General features: G+C 36.4%; 1 protein-coding gene across 8 annotated transcripts in view; it reads right to left on the bottom strand.

Annotated features, from left to right (window-relative positions):
- EML6 (EMAP like 6) overlaps window positions 1-24122 on the bottom strand; it is a 120094-nt gene that overhangs the window by 52231 nt on the left and 43741 nt on the right. For all 8 annotated transcript variants that reach the window (XR_005830298.1, XR_005830299.1, XM_040611380.1 and 5 more), the window contains exons 4-12: window positions 23325-23393; window positions 20483-20668; window positions 18438-18573; window positions 14299-14500; window positions 7896-8033; window positions 4996-5252; window positions 3163-3375; window positions 2091-2258; window positions 1065-1171 (exon numbers count right to left, since the gene is read on the bottom strand). Coding sequence is in view for 6 of the 8 variants with exons in the window: in XM_040611380.1 (XP_040467314.1) it covers window positions 1065-1171; window positions 2091-2258; window positions 3163-3375; window positions 4996-5252; window positions 7896-8033; window positions 14299-14500; window positions 18438-18573; window positions 20483-20668; window positions 23325-23393 (1476 nt within the window). In the remaining 2 variants the exon portion in view is untranslated. The remainder of the gene's footprint in view (window positions 1-1064; window positions 1172-2090; window positions 2259-3162; window positions 3376-4995; window positions 5253-7895; window positions 8034-14298; window positions 14501-18437; window positions 18574-20482; window positions 20669-23324; window positions 23394-24122) is intronic.

The raw sequence follows: 24122 nt of genomic DNA, 5'->3' as shown, positions 1-24122 counted from the left end.
AGTAGAAGTCTTGCAGAAATGTGTAAACGTAATCCATGCACCCAAAAAGAGTAAAACTGTGTTCTATTATGGCATTTTCTAAACGTCATGTAACTCTGTGACTTGAATAATAATAGTGTGGGTGCAAACTGTTATGATGCAGGTTGAGAGAAACTTTGCATCAGGGAGCAGCAAAGTAAAACTGCTTTGTAAAAGAAAAGGAGCCAAGAGCTGAGCATGGTAACAAGGGCAGTCAAGAGAACGCCCTTCCAGAGACGGGTGCAGTCCCACAGTGCCCGAGTGACATGAGCTCAGCAGATTTGGTGACTATAACCAAGTTCAGGCAACAGTCTTGATCACCAGGCAAGCCCATAGTGACAGCATAAATCAACACTGAAAGCTCAGAGTAAAGAGTGGAATTGCATACTACCATTCCTGAAAAAAATCAATGAAAAAAAAAACTTGATTTCTTTTCTTCTTGCATGGAAGCAATCTATCTTAGTTTATCTCAGAATATAGTTGGAGTGTAAACAGAAAAAAAGATTAAGCATATTAAATGATTATTAAAGACCAGCTTTATTTGGTTCCCATAAACTATGGCAATTTTAATTCTTGAGACATGGTCATCCTCGGCAATAAAAAAGAATCTGTCACAAATAAATGTATTATACAGGCTTCATACTAAGAGTATTCTGCTTTGAATACGCAGAAGTCTTAAAAAAACCTCCATGAGCTGCATTCCACAAATTGGGATTCTGAATTTGAGAAGACTGAAAAGTCTTCTCAAGCACCTACCTGGGAATGGGAATAGCAATAGCAACAAGCTCTCACAAATTCTTGTTTAATTTTGTACTTTTCAAGATATATTCTTTATTCTAACATATAGTAGTATATATACCAATGTTTTTTCTCCAAACCCTTTTAAATTCTCATCTCCAGCTAAAGTAAACTTGTTTTTTGTATACTGGTTGCATAATCAGCTGAATACTATCAAAATAATCTTCTCTGAGTAGTCTGATGATGCAAACTTATTTTACTTTACTGAATAGTTACGATAAATTGACAGTGTGTTAATTTTTACTCACCTGTCGATCATAGTTGATTTGAGCTTCCTGCTCAATGTCAGAATCTAACTCTGGCACATCAGATAAATCTGAATCAGATTCCTCACTGTAGGAATCAACGCCACCCTCTGCACACACACACACACAAAAAAAAAAACAACAAACAACAAACAACCAACAGACTAAACGATATATTGAATGCATCTCATCACAAGAAAATAGTATGTGATACTTTTATATAATTTGGACTATGTGCGATGCAGCATTCAAGAACTTTGGAAGCTTAAGCATCTTGTAAAAATCAGGGGGATGACTTAATTTGTCAGGTTTCACTTCTGTTTCTCCTGTTTCAATGCCTGGGGCAGGAAGGTGGCAGAGGGAAGCAGAATAACTGCGTAGTTACTTGTACATTTCCAGAGAATACTGCTTTCTTAACAGGCTTTGGAGTTAAAACTTACAGAAATGGTAAATAAAAAACTTTCAGTGTGATCACAGCCTGTGTTTAAAAAGATTTGCTGTAACATAGATATTTTACCAAGTTGTGTGGGAATGGCATGAAGTTTCACCCTTTTGCTGAAGGGAATCCAGTTTTCAGCAACTACCACTATGTAGCTCACACGGCTTTTGTAGACTATTGTAAGTATCATGAATATAACAAGTAAAAAGTTCTAAAGTACAATTGCATCAAAAAAAATTAAACAATTCAGCATCTGCAGTGAGACTTCTGAATGCAAATTAGATAGCTGATTTTGACAATTCAATCTGATCTAGTAATCTCCCTCTAAATGTCTTTTTCCACATACTTCAATGAATACTACTTGTGTATTCCTAAACAAACAATATTACAGACTGCAGAGGAGTTTTTAATATACCTTGCCTGAAAAAAATGGTTGTCTATGAAAAGTAAAATGTCCCAAACAGGCTGAGTAGATTAATTGCAGGAATTGCAATAAAAATATTTTCTGTCAATTCTGTAAAAGTTTTCCCACCAGCGCTTCATTCTATGTTGGTTTTATTTATAAATACTTCAGAAGAGATAATTTTTACCTTGCGGAGATGTTTCAAGGATGCCATTTGTTATCCCTTCTGGAATAAATCGCCACTGAAAAACAGAGTGATCAGCACCTCCTGTACTTAAAACCCACTGAAAATCATGGGACCAACGGACATTTGTTACATGTGCTGAATGGCCAATGTATTTTCTAAATTTAGCTCCTAAAAAACAAATAAAGAGTTGTTGGTATGTAACACTGTAACTATAATGTTAGGCTTTTAAGGGAAACACAGTCTAAACACACTTACGAAAACTGAATGCAAAAAAATACTTAAATGTCTCTTGATATTATGATACTAAAATTAATTACAATGTAAAATAAATGGCATAAAATAATATGGATGATATATTCACTTCAGTTTTCAGAAAAGTACTTAAATCCTGACAGGAAGTACCAGATACACATACGGTTTGATTTTCACCTTCATAGCCATTCCTGCTAAAGGAATTACACATGTATTATGTATAGTACAATAAACATAAATTAAAATTCACTGTAAGAAAGCATACCAATATGGTACCAAATTAAACACTGAAGATAATGGAAAGCCAAAAGGTTGTTTTATTTAGTTTTGTTGGCTTTATGCATGGTACAGTGCAAATCCTGAGGAAACAACCTATGTTAAAAGCCTACTACAGATACAAAGCAAATGGTTCACACACAGCTACACTGACACGTGCTAACAGACAGTGAAACCCTACTGAAGTTTCTGAAATTGTTACTGGCATAAACATGGACAAATTATAGTAGTGCGTCTGGTGTTGATACAATTTTGATGTGATGTAAAGTCTTACTGAATGATTTCTGAAAATATAGTATCAGAATAAGCACACGTTAAACCACACATTCTCAACAGTTCTCAAACGAAGCACATATACACTGGCAGGAAATTGCTAGATATATAGAGGGTAAAATGCTTATCTTTATGTCCATTAATACTAATATGAACTGTACACACATCAGTTTGAATTATACACAAGAATCAAAGCCACCATTAGAAAGCATGATTATCAAGGTATCAAGGTAAATACTGCACTGTTCAGAAATACAAAATACCGCCTTACCTTTCTTTAGGCATGGAAATCTGAATAATTTAATGAGCCCAAAATCATCCCCAGTCACTAGCACTGAGCTGTTGTAATTTCCATCCACAGAGTTGACATCTGTAATATTTGCATATTTTGGCCAAATTCCATTCACTTCAGATCCTATCACACAGGTCCATGAGGCCCAGTGAATTCCTTTTATCTCATCTTTGCTAGTTAGATGCTTCCCAGCTGAAAACACACAAGTGAATAATCCATTTGTTTTTCAGTAAACTCCATTTCTTTTCATCATTTACCTGTGTAATTTTATTGCAAATAGTCTTCTAACCTAAATTAAGCAAAAAGATTCACAATTTCCTTTAAATCTGTATAATCTCACATTTGTGATGTTTGAGGTCATCACACATCTTACGAGTTCTAATGCAGCTGCACAGAAACATGCCAAGAACATACAACAATGGAAAAACTTTGTAATTCCACATCACTTATACCAAAGAAATGTCTTCAATCAAAAGTACATCTACATAACATGAGTTCCTAGAACACTTTCCAGTGCTATAATAACACAAATTTTAAAACAATGCTACATGTGCTAGAAGGAATTGTTTCGTTCTAATCACATAAAGTCACTCAAATCTGAGTATTTGATCAGCCAGTCGTACTATGGTACTTTTCATTTACAGAGTCTGCTTTATAGTTGATTGAAGGCTGCCAAACTAGCTCAAATAAGAACAAATCTTATTCCTAAAGCTCTCTTCTGTTCTATGCCAGTTGCTTCTCAATATTAGAAAGCATTCTCAAATAAGAGTAAGAATAAATCAATTATTTATTAAGCTGTTACAGATTAATTAAAAATACTTTTACAGGACAATCATCCTGAAAGGTGATGAGCTGGACTGTGGGCATGTAGTGCAATTGTACTGGGCATAGATCTTAATATATATGGCATATATACAAAGTTGAGGTTGCTACCAACAAATGAAAAATGCACTCTTCCAAATATATAAGGAAAGGTTACACATTTGGTATACATGAATTTGTGGGGTGTTTTTTTAATTTGATGATGTGAATATCAATGTCCCACATTACAAGTGAACGTGATATTTATACTTTCATTCTAAGCCCACTCTATGTTGTTATCACAACCCCATAATTAGAATTCTGAGTTTTGTTGCAATAACAGAAGAGGTACTGAGGTAACATGTATGATGCCATAGAGGCATCTCTAATTTAATTTGAAGTCTTTTGAATTGTCTTCTGCAATTCTGGCTGTGCTACTCGAGTCACAGCCGTTACCAACAGCGTTCTCGATTTCTGCTGCACACTCCCTGCTATAATCCACATATTGGTTGTGGCTTTCAGGGCTTTCACTTGGCCTGTCAAAGTTTAGTACTATCAGTTTGGAATGTTGTTTCTAATAACAAATTTTAACATTAAAACTTAATCAGTTAAATAATTTGACCCAATCATCTCTCCCATTTTTAGTTATTACATTCTTAAAAACATTCTAATCACTAATATTGGAATTGTTCATCATTTGAATGAACTACAACAAGGACAGAGGTGCTTTTGGTGTTTATCTACAAAGCAAAAATGAGTCAATTTGTTAAAGCTGCTATACAGAAACATGCAATTATGCACAGTAAATGCAGAGGCAGCTTTTACCTAATCAAAGCTGAAGGTGGGTATATTCTGTGAACACTGCTTTTAAAAATGAACAGTAAATAATTATGTAAGATTCAGCAAAGAAACTCTGCTTGTAAGTGTACTATTTCTATTATATTTTTGTTGTTCTCTGCAACTCCACACTGAAGTTTCCTTGTTCATAACATAAGCCACTTGTAAACTTACACGGCATCTTGTAGAACAGTCTTTCTCCTGCACCATCATTGGTTTGCAAGAATTTACTATCCACAGACCAGTCAATATGAGTAATAAAACTAGAAGATTTGTTGCATTCTCCTATTTTTTTGTATCGCTGAGCAACCGCATAGATATCCACTGGGCCATCATTAGAACCCACAGCAAGGTAAGAGCCATCTGGTGAAAATTTCATTTCATGGATCACTTCTTTTCGGTCTTTAATATGAACTACCTCTGTCATGTCTCTGCAAGAAACAATAGTGAAAACGTGAACTGTAAACTTGTGAACACACAACCCACAAATATTTAAGACAATTATGAAAATAGATGCACTGAATTATTTGTACAACAAAAAACAGATTTCACTAAAAACCTTTTTTTGCTAAGTTCCTATTGCTTTCTTTGGTTACAAGCACACTTCTAAAGCAAAAGATAGAGATGACTTTAGCTGTCAACGATACTTTTCATTCTATTCACTTAATTCTAGCTGTAATGTTGTTAGCTATCTAATCTAAACCAGACCAGACTTTCTTTGTTACGTTTTTTGGGGGGTTTATTGTTTGTTTTACACAGACAAAGGGAAGAGAGTTCTATCTAAAAAGCAATTACCTTGTCTCTCGCAAGACCATGCTGAAATGGCCTGTGGGAGAGAGATACCTGTTTCTCCACACTGACTCTTGGGGAGACAAGAAAAGTTTAGATTAAAGGCTAACAATTAAGGTGGCTAAAGTTAGATATAACTAATCCCACACACCATGACCAGTCAGCTACAGGTCTTGAGGTTCCAGCACCACCATCATCAAACAGTGGGAAAACAGAGAAGGGATAATACCTTGCATGTGTCTTTGAAAAAAAATTAGAGGCAGCTATATAGTATAGTTTTCAAAAATATATTCAATTCTCCTGTATCAAATTACATTTGATATAACCCCTTTTCCTATCAATCAAGAAACAAAAAACTGCAATGCTAGTGAATGCAGACAAAATTTTTGCAAGTACGTTTCCCAAATTCTTTGGCTATGAGGAAAAAATTAAGACTAAATCAAAAACAAATCTTCTCTTGAGTTGACTGAACAATGAGTCAAGTCTCAGTGCCATTAATTATGTATTTACAAAGATAATCCATACCAGATTATACATTTGTGCTGTAAAGAAATTTTGGGAGGAAGTGTCTTCTGCAGGTGTCATGCTTCTGTTACTATTTTAAGCTTTTTAAGTATTTTTCCTGATCCTTGCTTTAATTAATTATGGCTAGTAGTATCAAATTTATGAAAATACCTAAATTTACTTAAAAAACAATAATTTTTGTTAATATGTCTTAAAAATGCTGATACATAAAACTGTTGCAAGCAGAATCCTGGAAGGAGAATAATCTATAACTGAAGACAAAGATTTCTGGAAAATGCCAATATGATTGGAAAGGTTAATATTGCAGACAATCAGGATCTTAAAAAAATCTAACAGAATAATTTTGTTAGACACTTCTCTTAAAATGGTGAAACTCCAAAACGTCAATTAACAGGAGAAATTTTGCTGGGAATATTCTTATTTATTCATAGCCATTTTTTCCCTTCAAAATGTATTTTAGAAAAGAAAAATATTCTTATCTCTGCCTTATTACTGAAAACTAGTAACATAACTATTCCATAGAGGTAAATACTGCTACTGAGAAGAGCAGATAATTCTCCAGATTTTTCCATAGATCCAGATCCTTTATGGCCAAGAAAAATGAGAATAAAGATTCACGTTGCTGAGTGCATGATTGAAAAAAAAATGCCAACAACCAACATTGCCATTGTCTAGTTTTCCTGGATCACAGGCTGTAGATCTGTTACTCTCACAGAAGACCTGTCATGGCCAAGGAACAGGTGGAGAAGCAATTGCATTCAGTGCCTTACATGAGGGTGTTGCCGCTGTCAAGGAATACTGCTGGGCTTATCATTATCAGTCTCCACCAGCTGAATCATGAATAATGTTAGGAATCAGGCCCATTAGCAAAAACAAGATTACTGTGAGACAAAGAAGATTAACTTCTTTAGAAAAACACTGGTCTTTGAAAGGGATTTTAAATTAATATGAACAGACCAGTTTTACTGAAGTCATTAAAGCAGCGCATTACAGGAGATTTCACAGATCTTCTGTTGATGACAGTCTTTTCCCTCCTATCGGCTAGTAGTTCAAAATATTTTAAATATATGCTTACCAAACATATGGAGTAATGTTAAATAAGTGGTAAGCTCTTCCAATTATCAATTAAAATAGCGTATGTGTCTTGAAATCACACTATTTTGTTTGGCTATTTCACTCTATGGCTAATTTTATGTTTTACATGCTTTTGTGTGTCTTCCATAATAGAATTACAGACAGAAAACATCTGCGGTATAAGATGGAGTCATGCAAAAACCCACTTGCCATCTCATATGAAAAGCAGAATTCACGTGTGTCTTGCAAATGCTTGAAAGTCTTTCAATCAGCCATTCTTGTCAATGACAGGAAATGAACCACTTAATCAAGGAGATCCCTCTCAAAACTATGTTATCTCCTCTGTTATGCACATTTCATTTCACAAAATATCTGTATAATTTCTCAATAAAGGAAAAAAGTAAAACTTGAAAATCTTGAATTTTATCTACATTATTACTAAGACATAATATTTGGAATTAAATAAAGCACAGGTTTTCTCCTCGTTGCCAAACTACCAACTTTTAAAACACCAAGTGATATTATGGAAACATACGTTCAATTTTTACTCTCTGTTTCTGATAAAATACCCGATGATTTTTTTTTTATTTTTATAGGAATAAAAGACTTTATAATATGATCTTGAGTTACTCAGAGAAAAAAAACCCAGTAACATGAGAAACTAATGTAAGAATTTTTCATCTTACCTCACTCGAAGAACAATGAAGGAGCCATCCTTCATTCCAAGCGCTAACTGTGATCCATCAGGACTGAAAGACACACTCCGCACTGCTTCTTCCATGTTACAACGAGCTATCAAGGCATGGTCAGCAAGACTCCACAATCTGCATCAAGGGAAATTGAAAGCAGTAGCAGATTTTCCCTGGCTGTGCAATATTTCAGTATGATCAAGAGAAAAAAGGAAAAGCCTAACCCAATTGGGAAAGGCCTATTTAAATGCATATCTTATATTTAGATTTTATAATGTATTGATTCCTTTCCAACCATGGAACGAAGATAATTTCACTGGCTTGAGCTTACAGACTTACACAAAAACTCAAAACTGCTTATTAATCCAGAAGAGAAAGAGGGTGTACAACGACTGCCTGAATCAATACACGAACACAGAATTTCACGACAGTGGCACTGAATGTCTTGGCAAATACTATCAAATGCAGCTTTTGGACACCTTCAAGTGAAGCTCCAGGTTCAAAATTCTTTCAAAAATGAAGGAGTCTCTACTGTCCCCAGTTCTAGCAGGAATGGCACCTCAGGCCTGAACATACATCTGTGATAGCAGAAGAGAAAACAGGGTGAAGCTAAATTACATAATCATTTGGTGTTATCTCCAAACTATATTTGGTATAATAGAACTCCCTTGGATGAATAACAAAAAAATGCAGTTTCTGTAGACAGAAAGGGTCAATGCAGATCAGGCTAAAATTTTCACAAGTGAAAGCAATACTCAGAGCATAAACATACCCACTGTGGGGAAAATTTTCTGGTCATAACCCTGAATGAGCTAGTGGACAAAACCACATGCTGATTTGCTCATTTACATAATTTTAAATAAAAAGAATCAACCAATAAATTATGCCATAAGATAGAGAAATGCAAATAATGTACCTATGTCTTTAAGAAGGAATGGAAGGGGTTTCCCAGATCACTACAAACTGGTTAATCAGATCTCATTAGCATGTAAGATTTAGAAAAAAAATTTAAAGAAAAGGATAATTAATAAAGTACAGGACAAAATGCATAAAAGACCTCTTGGGGTAGAAAAATTAAGTCATCAACACCCAACTATCTTTATTTTGAGGACAGTGTCATAAATCAATGCATTTGTACAAGATTTATAAAATATTCAGTAAAATATTTGAATCGTAGCATATGTGATTATTGGCTAAACTCAAGAAAATGACAATTTGTACAAGAAGTGCAATGTGATACTGAATGAAGTTTTATAGCAAGCTTTACAGAAAGAAAAATTAGGCTGGATGGAAGATACTACTGAGATTTCTAGGTACAAGCTTTGGAATAGTGACATTTAATATTTTCACTAAAGACACTGGCACAAAAGATGAGAATGCTAATGAGATTTGCTATGGACAGCAAGCTGGGAGGCACTGTGAACCCAGGGATGGATTTATTGTATCAGAAGGAACAGAAGTTTCTTGATGATGAAACAAACAGACATGGAATGAAATTTAACCAAAGCCCTGTTTTCAGAGCCTTATGCCTAGCACTGTGCTGTAAGCTTGAAACACAAGTGGAACCAGCAAAAAGGAGTAAGATCTCACACTACTTTTCAATTATAGAATGACCATCATCCACAAGTGAGCTGCAGACAGGAAAAAGGAAATTTGATCCTAAAATATATCCTGGGTGCTATTCCAGGAGGTACATGAAAACAATAGCACACAACACATAGTGACCTCATCTGGCACGTTCTTTATGAATTACCTCAAGAAATCAGAATAAAAACAGGAACAGATGCAGTAAGGGATTATTAGGATGAATAAGAGAATGAAGATTGTATCACATTAAAGAAGATCAAAAGACTTGAACTTTTATACCTGAGTGAAACAAAGGCTGGGAAAAGATAGCATTGCTTCAAAAAATACATCAGTAGGATAAACGTCAAAGGAGAAAAAGTTATGTTGAAGGAACATGTTGGCACTAGAACAAATAGCATAAACAGAACATGAATATCTCCTGAAAAGAAGGAATTTTCTGACACCCCAGCAGTAACATTTAGATACAGTCTTGGAGTAACAGGGGAAAAAAAAAAAAAGTTTGATAAATTTAGTAAGAGGATTACATTACAGGCTTTGCCTGCCTGCATTGGGAAAGGGTGGTAACCTATGACTTGAGCAATTCTTTTCAAACAGAAACCCTTCAGGCCTTGTGAGGTTAATGTTTATCAGGATCAGTCTAGAATCAACAACCCTGAATGATGCTGATTTCCTCTTAGGCTGAGAGAATTCAAGGATGAGAAAGAACTTGAAAGGCTTTTCTGTGGAAAAAAACTGACAAGTACCATTTCCTCATGAAAAAACAGATGTTTTCAAAGACAAAACAGAAGTAGGATCAGATGCAAGAACCTTAGCAGCCTTGCTAGGAAGAAGCTATGAGCCCAATACAATAAGGAATGAACCAGAAAGAATTTGCAAAGATTTCAAAGGAAACACCAAGATAAAGTATGCCTCCAAAACGTTGCTTCCATGTGAATCACTTTGTCCAATACATTAGAAGCATAATTGCAATAATGGCATTGCAAGTAGAACGATTCAATTTTCTGTAAAAAAAAACAAGCAAAAAAAAAACCCACCAAAAAAGCTTTGCAAATTAATGGAAAGGTAATCCCAAATATTGGCTTTTTAATTTCGAAACAGAAAAAAAAGTATTTTGTACACATTGTCGTGGTTTCAGCTGGGATGGAGATAATTAACTTCTTAGTAGCTAGTACAGAGCTGTGTTTTGGCTCTGATGTGAGAAGAATATTGATAATGCACTGATGTTTTCAGTTGCTGCTAGGTAATGTTTATACTAAGGACTTCTCAGTTCCTCAGGCCTTGCTAGCAAAAAGGCTGGAGGGGCAGAAGGAGCTGGGAGGGGACGCAGCCAGCCCAGGTGACCCAAACATAGCATGGGAGGTCATTCCAGCCCGGGCGGGCAGATCATTGCTTGGGGACTGGCTGGGCGTCAGGGGTGGGCAGCGAGCAGCTGCTTTGTGCACCACGTTGTCTTTCTTCCTCTCCCTCTGGATTTTATTCCTTCCCTCCCGCTTTTCATTATAACTGATATTGTCATAGTTGTTATTATTGTTCTTTCATTTTCTTATATTTACATTATTAAAGTGTTCTTATCTTAGCCCTTGAGTTTTACACTCCTTTGAAGTCTCCTCCCCACCCCTCTCTGTGAGGGGGCAGTGAGTGAGTGGCTGCGTGGTACTTAATTACCAGCCGGGGTTAAACCACGACACATATACATACAGGCATTTGTTTACACCACTGACAAAGTAAAAGCCTGGCTTTGCTTACAAAACCAGAAAAAGTATCTTTTCTGGCAAAATACTTCTGCACACTGTTTTTAGAAAAGCCAGACAAACAAACAATTTCCATATAAATAGCGTATATATTTCCAAATAAAGCAAAGATGTGTTTCCACCATTCTTTGGCAACTTTCCTATGTGTTTGTTTAAAAAAACACAGATAGGCTCATGCAGCATTATTTTGTTAGTCAGTATTCTGGTCTTTTCTGTCATATACCTGACAGGTGAGTTTGCTTATTGGAGCACCTACAGATTACAGCCTCCCCAAAGGCTTACTGGTAACCACTTCATTTGCAGGAAAAGTCGTGGCTGATGACAGGAGCTTTACTGCCGCTTTGTTACATTCAGCTGGCACAACAATATTCCACACAAAAATCAGAGATATGAATATTCAAATGCATTCACATAAAACCAGGTTTCTAATCAATCTTCTCATAAATGCAGGAACACAGAAAGAGATCATTCAGGAAGGCAGACAGTGCAGCAGAGATATTCTGCCAGAACAGCAGCTACTTCTGGTCTGGCAGCTAGACTTTCTAGTGTTACATTACAAAAAGACACATGGGGTCCATGGAACAAATGTAGTAATTTTGTATGCCTCAGCACTCAGATGAGAACGATGCTTTTTTCCTGTTCCTGTTGTATGAGACAGGAAGCAGGCAGCTTTCCTAGTTGATAGGCTTTTGAAGTTCAAAATGTAGGAAACCTGTATTTGGCTAGAGCCTTCTCTCAGCTGCACTAGGGGAAATCTACAGTAATTCCCCTTAACTCCACAGCGGTCTTTTCATTTAGAATCTCACTTAGACATGAGTATATAACCTGGGCCACTAAATACTTTTATTTGTAAAACAATTTATATAGCCATTCTTTTCAAAATAATGTGATAACCAAATACTAATAAAAATTATACAATGAACAGCAATACAGAAACATTCCTGTCAATGCAGCTTTATTATTTGGAAAAAAAAATTGTAAGAAAACATTTTTGTGTACTTCTTTATTTTAATGAAAATATTTATGTATTTCACTGGAATTCCCTGCATGAAGCCATAGTTTAAAAAAAATATACCACTGTCTGAACTAGAATTCAAATCCCACTTTCTCTAGTGCCTAAACACCTAAATGGATGTGTAATGTAGTGCAGTAAAATACCTGCAATGTTAACAAACACACATTTTATAGAACGGCAGTGTTCAAAGGCATCAGTAATATAATAATAACTAAACAATAATAATAATCATAAGAGCACCACTAATTAAGGCTTTATGTGCCCAAAGAGCATGCTTGCAGTGTCTTGCATAGAGGGGCAGGGGCACAAGTTTGTTCACACACACTTTCAGTAGCAGTACGTTATCCAGCACCAAGCCAGAGCTGAATTACCATGCTAACCAAGAGTCCAAGACAATAAATCCAAAGTCTTAGCATGGCTTATTAGCTTGAGGGCAGTACAATGCTAATCCCAGCTTTGCAGCTCTTGTTTCTGAACGGACTTGCACCCTATCAGAAAGCAGGCAGTGTGAATTTGTGCCTGTCTATAAAACTCTGCAGACAAACCCAAGCAGAAGAGACTATTCATGCATTTTATAAACTGAAAGAAGTAATACTAATATGTAGGAAATGGGGAGATAACATGACTGCAGTGAACTTAGTACAGTGAACAGACTGCAGTGAACACACTCTGGATTTTAATTATGGTTAAAAAGAGATGAGGGATGGCAGGGACAGGAAACCAGTACAAGTAAAAAGATAGAAAGAAAAGCGAAAAAGAAATTCCAACTGACCAGCAAGCTTCATGGCAGAGGTGAATCATAATGTGTAATCTGAAGGAGCATAAATTAGAAGCTGTATGTATGGCAGGAGATTGTTTTTTCCTATTGAAATATGGCTGAGTGGTAGAATCCACATGTACGTCTCTGAAATAAGTTGACCAGTAGCCCGTAAAAAAAGAAAAACTGTTTGGTAACTGCCTGGGGTTGATTTGAAATATGAAAAGCAGTCATCATCCATCTAGCACAGGGCTGGAGAAAAACCTGATGGAGGGACTAGAAATTAGGATAGTACGGTCAGGAGAAACCACTAAGGAGGGCATTAGGGGAATCAGAGCTTGGGAAGCCAAGCTGTGATGAACCCCACTGTATGCGCTGTGCTGCAAGGGCTTCAGGGCAAGAGCAGAACCACAATTTGATGAAAGACTCCAGAGACTGCCATAATAAAGCCAGGTCTCCCCAAAATTTCTCCAGTCCCCCTGTGTAGCTTTGGCAGTCAGGAAAATCTCACTCTCTTTAGTCACAGGTAAACAGTAAGTCACAATGGGTAGTGTCCACGCCCAGTTGAGACACCACACAACGGCTGCATGGGTATGGGAGTACTTCCACTACAATGAGAATCTTAGCTTAACTTCTAACCTTTACAGTAAAGCCTTACTAAGCATATTAAAAATGCTGAGGGTTTTTTTCAGAGGCTTATCACTTTGCCAAATTTTAACAGGGACAGGAAAAGGAACATCCTTGACTTTGCAACAATTCCCACAAATGTGTACAAAATTTCAAATCTCTGCTACAAAGCCTTGAGGCGGATCTGTTTCACTGGGGTACACCAGCCCATTTTCATTAATCTCATTTTCTGGCATTTTAACTGAATTGGTTTTAGATCAGATTTTCTAAATACTCGAGGCTGAGGCAGACACCTGCTGTGTAAAACACCGGTCAAAGATATTCAGGTTTTAGCTTTGTTGCATATTATTAACAGAAGAGAAGTATGAGGTGACCATTCTCCATTTAGATACCTACACCTGCTGTTCAGAACAGTAATGAATTGGTACATAAAGCAGAGTATATAAATCCAACATGTTTTGAACACAAATTCTGAATACTTTTTGCATGATGTGTAGAGCCTAAATATGAGGGCTGACAAGAAAAAAGCAAAGCTGCTAAGAATAAGGGGGGTGGGGGTGGGTGCAAGGGGTGGAGTCATAACGTAGGGCCATAGAATGAATAAATCACAAATTAATGTGTACATGAAAGAATAGATAAAAAATAAATAAGATCTAGCCTTACCGTACAGATCGATCATCACTGCCTGTGACTGCTAAAGGCTTCTTTGGATGGACCGCCAGGGCCCAGAGCTCCCCTTCACAATGGCCCTGCATAATCAGCATGGGTTTATCTCTCTCTCTTACTAGCACCTCAAATATTTCACTGTCCTGTGTCCCTGCTAAAAGTCTGTCCGCTTTCCAACAGACACTTCGGATGGATAAACCTGACAGGGGACAGAATAATCTTAGATTAATGGAAATGACAAGACAAAGTGATAGCACAATGAAGATCATTAAGACTTCAAGAGTTAATTTGCAACAACTGTTATGTTTTGACACTGAAGTCCTACGATACATGACAGCTGATTAAAATCTCAAAACAATTCTGTTACATTATCTCCACCTGACAAAGAGAGAAAGCTCAATCCTGCGAAAATGCTGAGTGTCTAATACTGCTGCTGCCAGTTTCTCAATGGATCAAGCTCTTACGCTTTGTGCACACCTTGGGAACTGAATTCAAAAAAACAATTAATTTCACATGATTTAAAAATCTAAATTTTAGATTAGACAAGTTTCCTGTGACTGAAGTTGGTTTTATTCCTTTTTATCAGTACTTTTCTTATTTGCACATTTAAATAAAATGTTGAATAAAATTCGAATGGTGAACTTAAATGGTTTGTGCCGACGTTACCATGCTTCCCCATTTTAGCCCCAAAAGATTATTGGAAAACACCAACAAACCATGAACAAAAAATCCTCCAAAAACCCCAAACCAACAGAATCTTGCTTTGCATAACTTTTAGAGAACTTGACCTTATTCCACAAATCTGATCCTAACTTAGCAGCTGGAATTTTACTACCCACAATCTTAAAAATACCCTCTTAGGTGGCTGAGCAATTTGATAGCATTCTCTGGTGAACTGCCTGCAGCATTTGTATTTTCCGTTCCAGTATATGGAAATCAAAGTTTGAATAATGGGTCTAGATGCTGTGAGATGTGAATGAGTAAAAAAATCCATTTGTCGCATAGTCATTGTCAACCACTTCATCATTTCAACATCTTTTGGCACCAAATACATAATGCAATTAACTACTGGTCACATAAATAAAATACATTGTAGGCGTTTTGTGTCATCTCTTGAGAGGGCAAATTAATTTTCATTTATTGTCTTGTCCATTCCCTGTACTTTTTACTTTTGATAATGCCGTTTTGTGACTTAGCTAAATTAAAACTGAAGTTATGACTTACATCTTCTTGGTACACACCAAAGGCCACACAATAAATGATGTTCAGATGTTAAGTGAAAAATGGATACTGTTAAGTTTTAGAATACAAAGTACATCTTTTGATGTGGGAAAGGTAATGTTTTCTGTGAGGTACTGCACATAAAGAAAGATTATGTATTCGATTTTTTTACTAATATACATATATATTTAAATACAAAACCCAAGCCCATGATCAGATTGTTACTGGTGATGCATCTCACTTAACAGGTGTTTAGTACCCTTCAGTACAGGATGACTGGTATATAAGAGGGTGGGGAAAAAGTCTTCCTGGCACCCTAGAAAGATGTTTTAAGTTTCAAAGCTGATGCCTTTGCAAACTGCTTTGGAAAAGGTAATTGGAAAGGAGGGACAGAAGGTCATAGGTAAGCAGTTAAGGCTACCACCATTGCCTGAAGTTACATATGTGCTTAAACTAATCAGTGCCATTGACATAACTGAAAACAGAAACAGAATTTCCACAGTCTGTTAGTAGCAAGCAATAAATGGAAGTGATCATCAGTGGGTGACATGTTAGACAGAAACAGCAGAAAAGGACAGACATAACAGAAACATTGCAGGCAAGAGTTCTATCACACTGAAAGAACAGAGAGAGAAGAAACCCTGAAATAGGAAAAAGGTAAAGATTTTAAAAAATTACGGTGACAAGGTGTAAGTGTATGCTTGGCTATTATGACCTGCAGTCATCCTCAAGGCACTAATTTTTTATAGTTGTAGTCAGATCAGCAGTCCCGCCACACTTTTCACAGATACACCATTATGTCATTTTACTTAGTCTCAATGATTATGCTCATGGGAACACCGTCTTTGCCTAAGCTTTGATAAATTTTGCTTAAGTCAGTTTCTTGCCATTAAACCAAGGCAATGTTTTTATTTTAACAAACAAACGTAAACCTGAATAAATACTTCGAAGACAAAATTTGGACAGTGTTCTAGTTTTAGTTTTTAGAAATCAATTAATGTATCCATTTTGAACAAACTGTTATCACCTACATACAAGTCTAAATGGCAACTCAATTCACTTTCTGGAAATGAAATTTTCTACTACTTTCCCTGAGTAAGAAGATAGCAAAAACCTCTACTGACTGTCTCTCAGCCATATCGCTGTTGTTACAGTGCCTGGTTCTACTCAGCTGCTCTCATCTATATGTTCTATATCCTGTAGCACTGAAGAGATGGTAGAAATAATGGCATCAAGTTAGAATCACTCCATCGCGTGTCTAATGAGAATTCACCTTCAATAAGCCCTTCCTTGATTTCACTTCCATCAAGATCAAAATTTCTTAGGCAACCTGCAGGATAGCTAGGTGCTTTCTGCAGATAACGTGCAGGAAGAAGATACCTTATGAATACATTACAGCTCTGTAATGTAAGTTATAATTTTGAAGTAATAACTTGCCACAGAAGATAACTACAGTCAATTAAAAGTAACTGAAGTTAGCTAAAGTCTGTTTTGCCTTCAGTGTTGACACATCCCAGGCAGCAGTGAGAGGAAAAAAAAAAAAAAAAAGCTTCTACTCTGGTCTCACAAATGTGTGGGATAAATCTCCCTCCCAGAATCACTTCACAAAGAACCAAGGAAGTTGAAGATGCGCGTTTCACTGGTGAGCACTGCTTTCTCTGTGTCACCCTTCCCATTTACTTTGACTTTTACTAGGAACAGATGGCCTGCAAGACTGGTATCAGCCAGAATGACCCGTCTAACCCAGGTATACAAGCTTATTTCTCCACAGTTTTAGAAAGTATTTCTAAATTTATCAAAACTGCTGTAAATGGTTATAAAGTACTGCTATTGTTTTCTAGAAATGAATGTTAAACATTTTGATCCTGGCTGCAAAAAACTACATAAAGACAGAACAGGAGAGCAAAGGGACTCCTGGTTGGGTATCTGACTTTCTTGAGGGCTAAATTCCATGAGTTTACACTACAGTAAGCACTTTGGAGCAGTGTTCATCTAAGGCTGCTGGCAGTTTGCTTGTTGGATGAACCTAGATATTGCAAACCTATGCATTTTACAAGTATTAGAATCATCAGCTCACCTGGTTTAAGATGAAAAATAAACATAACTAGCTCATCACTAGATCACAGGCCAAAATATCCAGAACTGAGAAAGAAAATTTTTTCCTTCTTAGTGGCCTCTTGACTATTTCAATGGCAATTTTAGTATGAAGACTAGGTCTGAAAACATAAGCCAAGAAGCAGGGGAAATTAACGCTAACCATTACAGAGTTGGCTGCCAAAAGCGTATAAAGCTTGCTTCAAACCAGCCAACAGACTGCTATACTCTCAATCCAAATGCAAGAGTAGAATTCCCAGAAGACTAAGGTCTTGATAAAGCATGCATTACGATCTATGGAGGTTATAAGTGCTCCGAGAGTCTAATCATTAAATGAAATGATGACTAAGCTCATAGGAAGCATATGATAGTCAAGAATTTAATAACATTCTCTCTATTAAATATGCCAGGTGCTACCATTCCAAACGAACCTAATAGAGTGCTAAGATGGTCAGCATCTTTGAATATCAGGTTCCAGAAATCTCAATCAGTTAAACAAATTGCAATTAATTAAGTTAAAGGTTGGCCAACTTCATTCTCCTATTGTTTTGTGATTAATTAGTTTTACTTATCTTCTTTTATTTGCATGGTGGGGAGCTGCAACTATAAGCATCCCTCTGTTTATAGTACGAAACATGGAAACCCCTTCTCTTCAGGCTACATCGTTGTCAGAGAAAAAAGGGGAATACAGATCTCAAAAGTAAATACAGTCATTAAGTAAGAAAATCAGCAGTATGCAGATACATTAATGCTTCAGATTAAATTGTGTCATAATCCATTATCTAGATGTGTGAAAAACCATTAAAGTAATAGCTCATTACCTTTGTATCCTTGTTCAGTCTCCCTGAGATCAATTTTAGTAATTGGTTTGAATTCAGTGTCCCATAACCGAATGCAACCATCTCTCCCTCCAGTGGCAAAACCTTCCTCACAAGCATACATACTAAAAATTCCAGCCTGTTAACCAACAGTATAACAAGTTTTAAAGTTCTTTACAATTGATTTAAACACACAAACCAAATGTTTTTGAACAGACTCTTGTTAAAGGCTAGAAACTGCTAGGCAGCAAAATGTTGTCCATCCAGAAAGCAAACCAGCAAACACAGGGGGATACTTTTATTTCAAGTGCTCCCACTTCAGTGATTTATGTAGAAATTTTTGTACAAATAGCAGTGATATAGCCTATTTGCAGAACTTTAAATTTAGTTTAGTTAATACTATTATAAGGACTGTTAAATAAATAATGGAACACTTAAAATAAATAGCTACCCAGAATAAACAAAAACAAGCAAACAAGCAATACAAATATTCTTACAGGTGCAGAGACGATTGAGACATTCTTTCATGAATTCAGACATCATTGGAATCTGACAGGAACTGAAAGAGTGTCAATTCATTCTCTTTGTTGAAAGACAAGTTTCTATTACAGTTTGAACTCCTTCTTCATTTTTGAAAATGCCTCATTATGATGAGTATGCTGTACTACACTGGAATAGCTCATGGAATGCCTGCTGATTCAGTATTTTATTAGGAACATTTCTCAGGTACGAGACATGTCGAACTGCATGGAAATTAATACAATGAACAACTGTTTTCAAAATGGCCTTGTTCATTGTCTTAATAAATGAACATTTCTAATAATCAATTACATGGAGATTAGGAATTGGGCAAGCGAATGCACGTTAGCTATGCAAACCCCATAATTTCTAATGATGAAACAGAACACATTATATAGAAAGAGATTGTATTTAATCATTCTAATGAATCTAAATAAAATCCTGCAAACAGAATTCTGCAAACATACTACCGGGGTTTACCATTTGCCAAAGATATTCCCACGTTATTGCAGTTGCACATAACCACAACCTGGCAAGCACACAGTAGTTCTGCAGGTAAGGTGTCCCACTGACTTCAGTCTGACTGCTTTCACAAACTAGGGATTATATCTATAAATAACAATTAGTCTCCTGAACACTTAGATCTAATTTGAAGAGCTACTATGAATCTTGATTCACTATCAACGTAACTAATTTGGGAAGATCAGAAAAAAACCCTGTTGTTTGCAGTGCTATTTCTAGAAAGGTTCTAGAAGAAAACTATAGCAACAACTGTTAGATTTCATATCACTCCTAAGGAAAATACACTTGTTTCCTTTTGTTCAACCCCCGCCCCCCCCTTGCTAGAATGCCATTAGCCACAATCATATTCAAAATTGGAGTAGTTCTCAAATACACTTGAAACTAGTAAAAAAACCCCATCCTACTGTGCCTTTACTGCAGCAACAACAGAGATACACATTTATTAGACTGGTTAGAAATTGATTCAATGCACTCCCCCTTCTCTCTGTCATTATAAGTGCTCCAAACTGGGAGGGGGGTGGAGGGTGGTGTTACGAAGCCAACTGGAGTAAACTGTCTTTGGAATATATCTGGAGTGCAATTCACAGATTAAAGAGGTTTACTCCACATTGAAGCTTTTATGAGGAGTCAGTCTTCTTTGTTGGGAATTTTAGTGATAAAATTCTATTTAAAATAAGATGATTTCATTACCAACTATTTTAAAGTAAACTGATCATAACTGAAGCTACTCAATCTATGAAACTTTAGATTTAGACAGGTCACTTTAGTCTGCTTGGTTAAATCAATGCTATAAATATCAGCAGTCCTGTCAGTATCAGTTCAGCAGCTAGCATCTGTTGACAACATGTAAACAAATCTAAGATTACATATAAGTTCTTAATTGATAAACAGTCTTAGACATTCTTCTGACCTGAAACAGAAGAACATCTCTGTAGCTAAGCCTTCAAGAAGTTTTTCAATTCAACAAAAAGTTAATTTCAGAAATTGACATTAAAACCATAACTTACACTATGTGCTCCTTGAATTGTGCGGACTAAGTTTAGCCCTTTCCAAACATAGATGTCTCCATTTAAAGCACCAGAGTACGTGATATCTTCTTTTGCACATGCTAAACAAAGTATAGTTTGGAGATCTCCTGTTTTACCAAATATTCCTCTCTTTGCTGTCAGTGCATTTCCACACAATGTCCAAAACTGTGAAATGTAAACGGCATATTAGGAAAAATTTCTGCACAATTTCTGTTTTTTTTCATATTAGTATGCAGATCTCACAGATGTACATCCTTACAGAGCAGTATCTGGACACACATGCTCCTGGTAGTCCTACCAGGCTGCCCATTACTCCAAAACTGCCCACTTAACCAAGGAAACCCCCAGGTAAATGCAGTAAGTCTAAGAATAAACCAAAATGAGCAAATTGTTTGAGAAAGTGAGGCACAGTTCTGACTCGCTATTGCTACACTACCCCTTCTCATTATCTCACTATCTTTTATGGTGTTTTGCTCAGTGATATCTGTCAGTACGAATGCACACCTTTTAAAGCCAGGAACATCTCAATTTTCTTGCCTGCAAAACTTAAAATACAGGTGTAGTTCTGAAGTAATAAGATACTTTATCTTACAGAATTTATGTGCCTGGAGTAGACATCTCTGCCCTTTTCCAGTGTACTGAGAGATATACATCCCTCAAATATAGTTACATTTACTGAGTAACCATCTACTGGATGGAGACTGCAAATGCTTGTATAAGAAACAACTCTCAAACTATGAGAGTAATAGGTTCTCTAAGTCTACACAGACACAGTAACATTCTGCAAAAAAAGAATGTAAGACTGACTGGGGAAGAGAAAAAAAGTCAAGACAATACAAAGTTTGTCTTGGAAGGGTGCCTGTAGTGGTGGGCTAGAAATACCATATTATTTCTTTTAGAATCAGAGTGCCTTTTTAAAAAATAAACATTAATTCTATCAAGCAGAGAGGATAGTTCATGTACTCAGCTCCCTCTCAAGGACCAGACTTTCCTGGGAAGGCAAAAAGCATTTCAATTAGATTTGTAAGAGAAGTGCTGAAATATTCAGGCCTGCCAGCACTAGGACGTTCTGGACATACGCAGGAACAGAACAGTAAATCTACGTGGTGTAGCACAGTCCTGAATGGACTTGCCAGCTCAGGTCTTTATTAGTCAAGGCATCTATGCCCTGTGGTCTGTTGTGCACTGCAGAGATACTGTCAGAGACTGGACAGGAATATTGAAATGTCTAACATAGATGCATAATGTCTATCTCATTCCTGCTTTATATGCCTACATCTTTTCATGGCTATAAGCTGAATTCTTAGGTCTTCCTCTCTGTACTCACTCCTATGAAATTCCTATAAAGCTGAATTCCAGCAAATCCTTGGATCAAGACTTTTTATTTCAGATCCTTCTGTACTTCTAATTCAATTAAATTTTCCCTTTGCCTCTTAAGACAGTTTATGAGAAGACAGTGGGAATACTTCCCCAGGGCTTTCATCCTGTGAGTAAAACATATACTCGCCTCACTTCTGGTTAGCTGTAGAAGGGCAAGAGAGCGGGTAGCAGTGTTAGGAAACGGGCGGAGGGAGGATCCTGAGGTCAGTGTGAGATTCCTCAGCTCCTAGGCTTTACCACAGCTTCTAATGTCTGCTCAGCCAAATAAGCCAACAGACCTGTAACACTAAAGGAATAAATGGCACTATTCCCAAGCATTAGTTCCAATTCTCACAGTCATACAATTACTTTTGAGCTGTTCTTTTGCTTTGTTGCAAGTTAATTATCACATGTCCACAGCCTTACAACAAATGGCAAGTATACAGACTGCTGTTTGAGCATCACTGGAGGAGAACTGGAGAGGATTCATTTCCCCTCCTCACTATTTTTTTTTCTTTTCTTTTGGCATGCCTCTATATGTACTTACTTTGCCTGGTATTATGCATGTGCAGGGTAATTATGGCCATTTTAAACATAATACAGGTGCCAAACAATGACAGGTTTGGGAAAACAGCTTGCAGAATACAACAGATGGTATCATTGCTGTCAAAACCACCCACAGTTTGAAAGCAGCGGTGGTTTTAAGGGCACAAGCTTCTCAGTAACCAGAACTAGAGATATTAACGGGTTTCCTAAACTTCTAGTTAAAGCTCTTCCCACCCCAGTCATGTGAAATAATTGCCATCTGTTAGGAATGCTTTTGATGAGACACAAGAAAACTAGAAACCTGCAAGGAATATTGGCAAACAGAAGGATTACTTTCTAAGCTTTTCACAGACATGAGAATGTTGTGTCCTAAACTATAGTATATATTAATTTTCATATTTAAAACAACTCCAGAAAAGGTGACTTAGAAGGAGCAAATAGTGGGGCACTAGAGTTTTCATCTGTTCATCTCTGCAGGTCTTGCATACCTTCTCTTTGGTACTGCTACAAATGCTGGTAGCATGATAGGCCAAATAGCAAGCAGTTCATTCAATTCATTCTTTTAACTTAGTTCCTCCTATACCTGTTCAGTAACTGAGAGAAATCACTAACAGCTGAGACAATTTTGAGACAATTTAGGTGGAATGGAGAAAGCAGAAAACCCCCAAATTACAAGTATATAATGATGAAAACTGTACCAATGATCTTCCTTCCTTGCTTGTTACGTGGATCTGTGCCTCAGTCACTGCTGAATGTCTAAATAGGCTTCAAACAAAAAGTTTTGCTAAAATGTTTATAGAGTAAAGAAAGAAAAATATATATCATCTTATATTTAAAGCCTACATCATGTAAGAGGACAATTTTATTTCATGATATTTATTTACTTTTTAACAAGTAAGCAATAAAAACTATTTACCTTTATGTGTTTTACTCCACAGCTGACAATTCTATTTGGTTGATAATGGTCCCAGGAAATATCAAATATCTGTTAAGAAATACAATAAGCTGATTTATACATTAATTGCATTTCAGGTCAGTTAGCTTCCACCAATTTTTAGGCATCATCTCTGTTGCAAAGTACTACTAAAAAGGAAAGAATGCTATTTAGGTAAATTTGGAACTCTTTGTAAACAAAGATGAAGGTGAATATGCAGGCTTCCTCACACAGTTCAGTCAACACACCTCATTCCTGCCTTCACACTTCCAATCTATCCCAGCTCCAAGGTGTTACTGAATAAATGGTACTTACTGTCTCACATAAAATGGGAATTATAGTGTAATATAACGTTCTTCACATTTAGGGATGAAAGATCAGTATATTTATCTTTACTCATTATTTTAGGTAAAAGGTACAGTGTCTAATTTAACATGATTATGGAAGACCACGGTGACAAAATGAGTGAATATAGTTCATCTGACCTAATCTACAGAGTTAAAATTGAATTTTTCGTTTTGATTAATGTTACATTTACGTTTTTAATAGTACACATCAAAAAATGAAGTATCAGATCCTGCGTAGCTTACCAGAACAAACTTACAGTCTATTCTATGCCTATGGGATTATGCCAAATGAAGAATATTGTATAAAGATTGGAAACAAAAAAAGTTTGTAATTTGGCCCAGATTTTCAACAATATGTCATTTTTAGACTTTTTACCCCCGGCATTCAGCTTTTCAACACCCAAGCTGAAAAACAGTGAGGTTACCACAACCA

This window comes from Falco naumanni, chromosome 12 (genome assembly GCF_017639655.2).
Source record: "Falco naumanni isolate bFalNau1 chromosome 12, bFalNau1.pat, whole genome shotgun sequence".
NCBI lineage: Eukaryota > Metazoa > Chordata > Aves > Falconiformes > Falconidae > Falco > Falco naumanni.
This window is presented reverse-complemented; position numbering and strand designations above follow the sequence as displayed.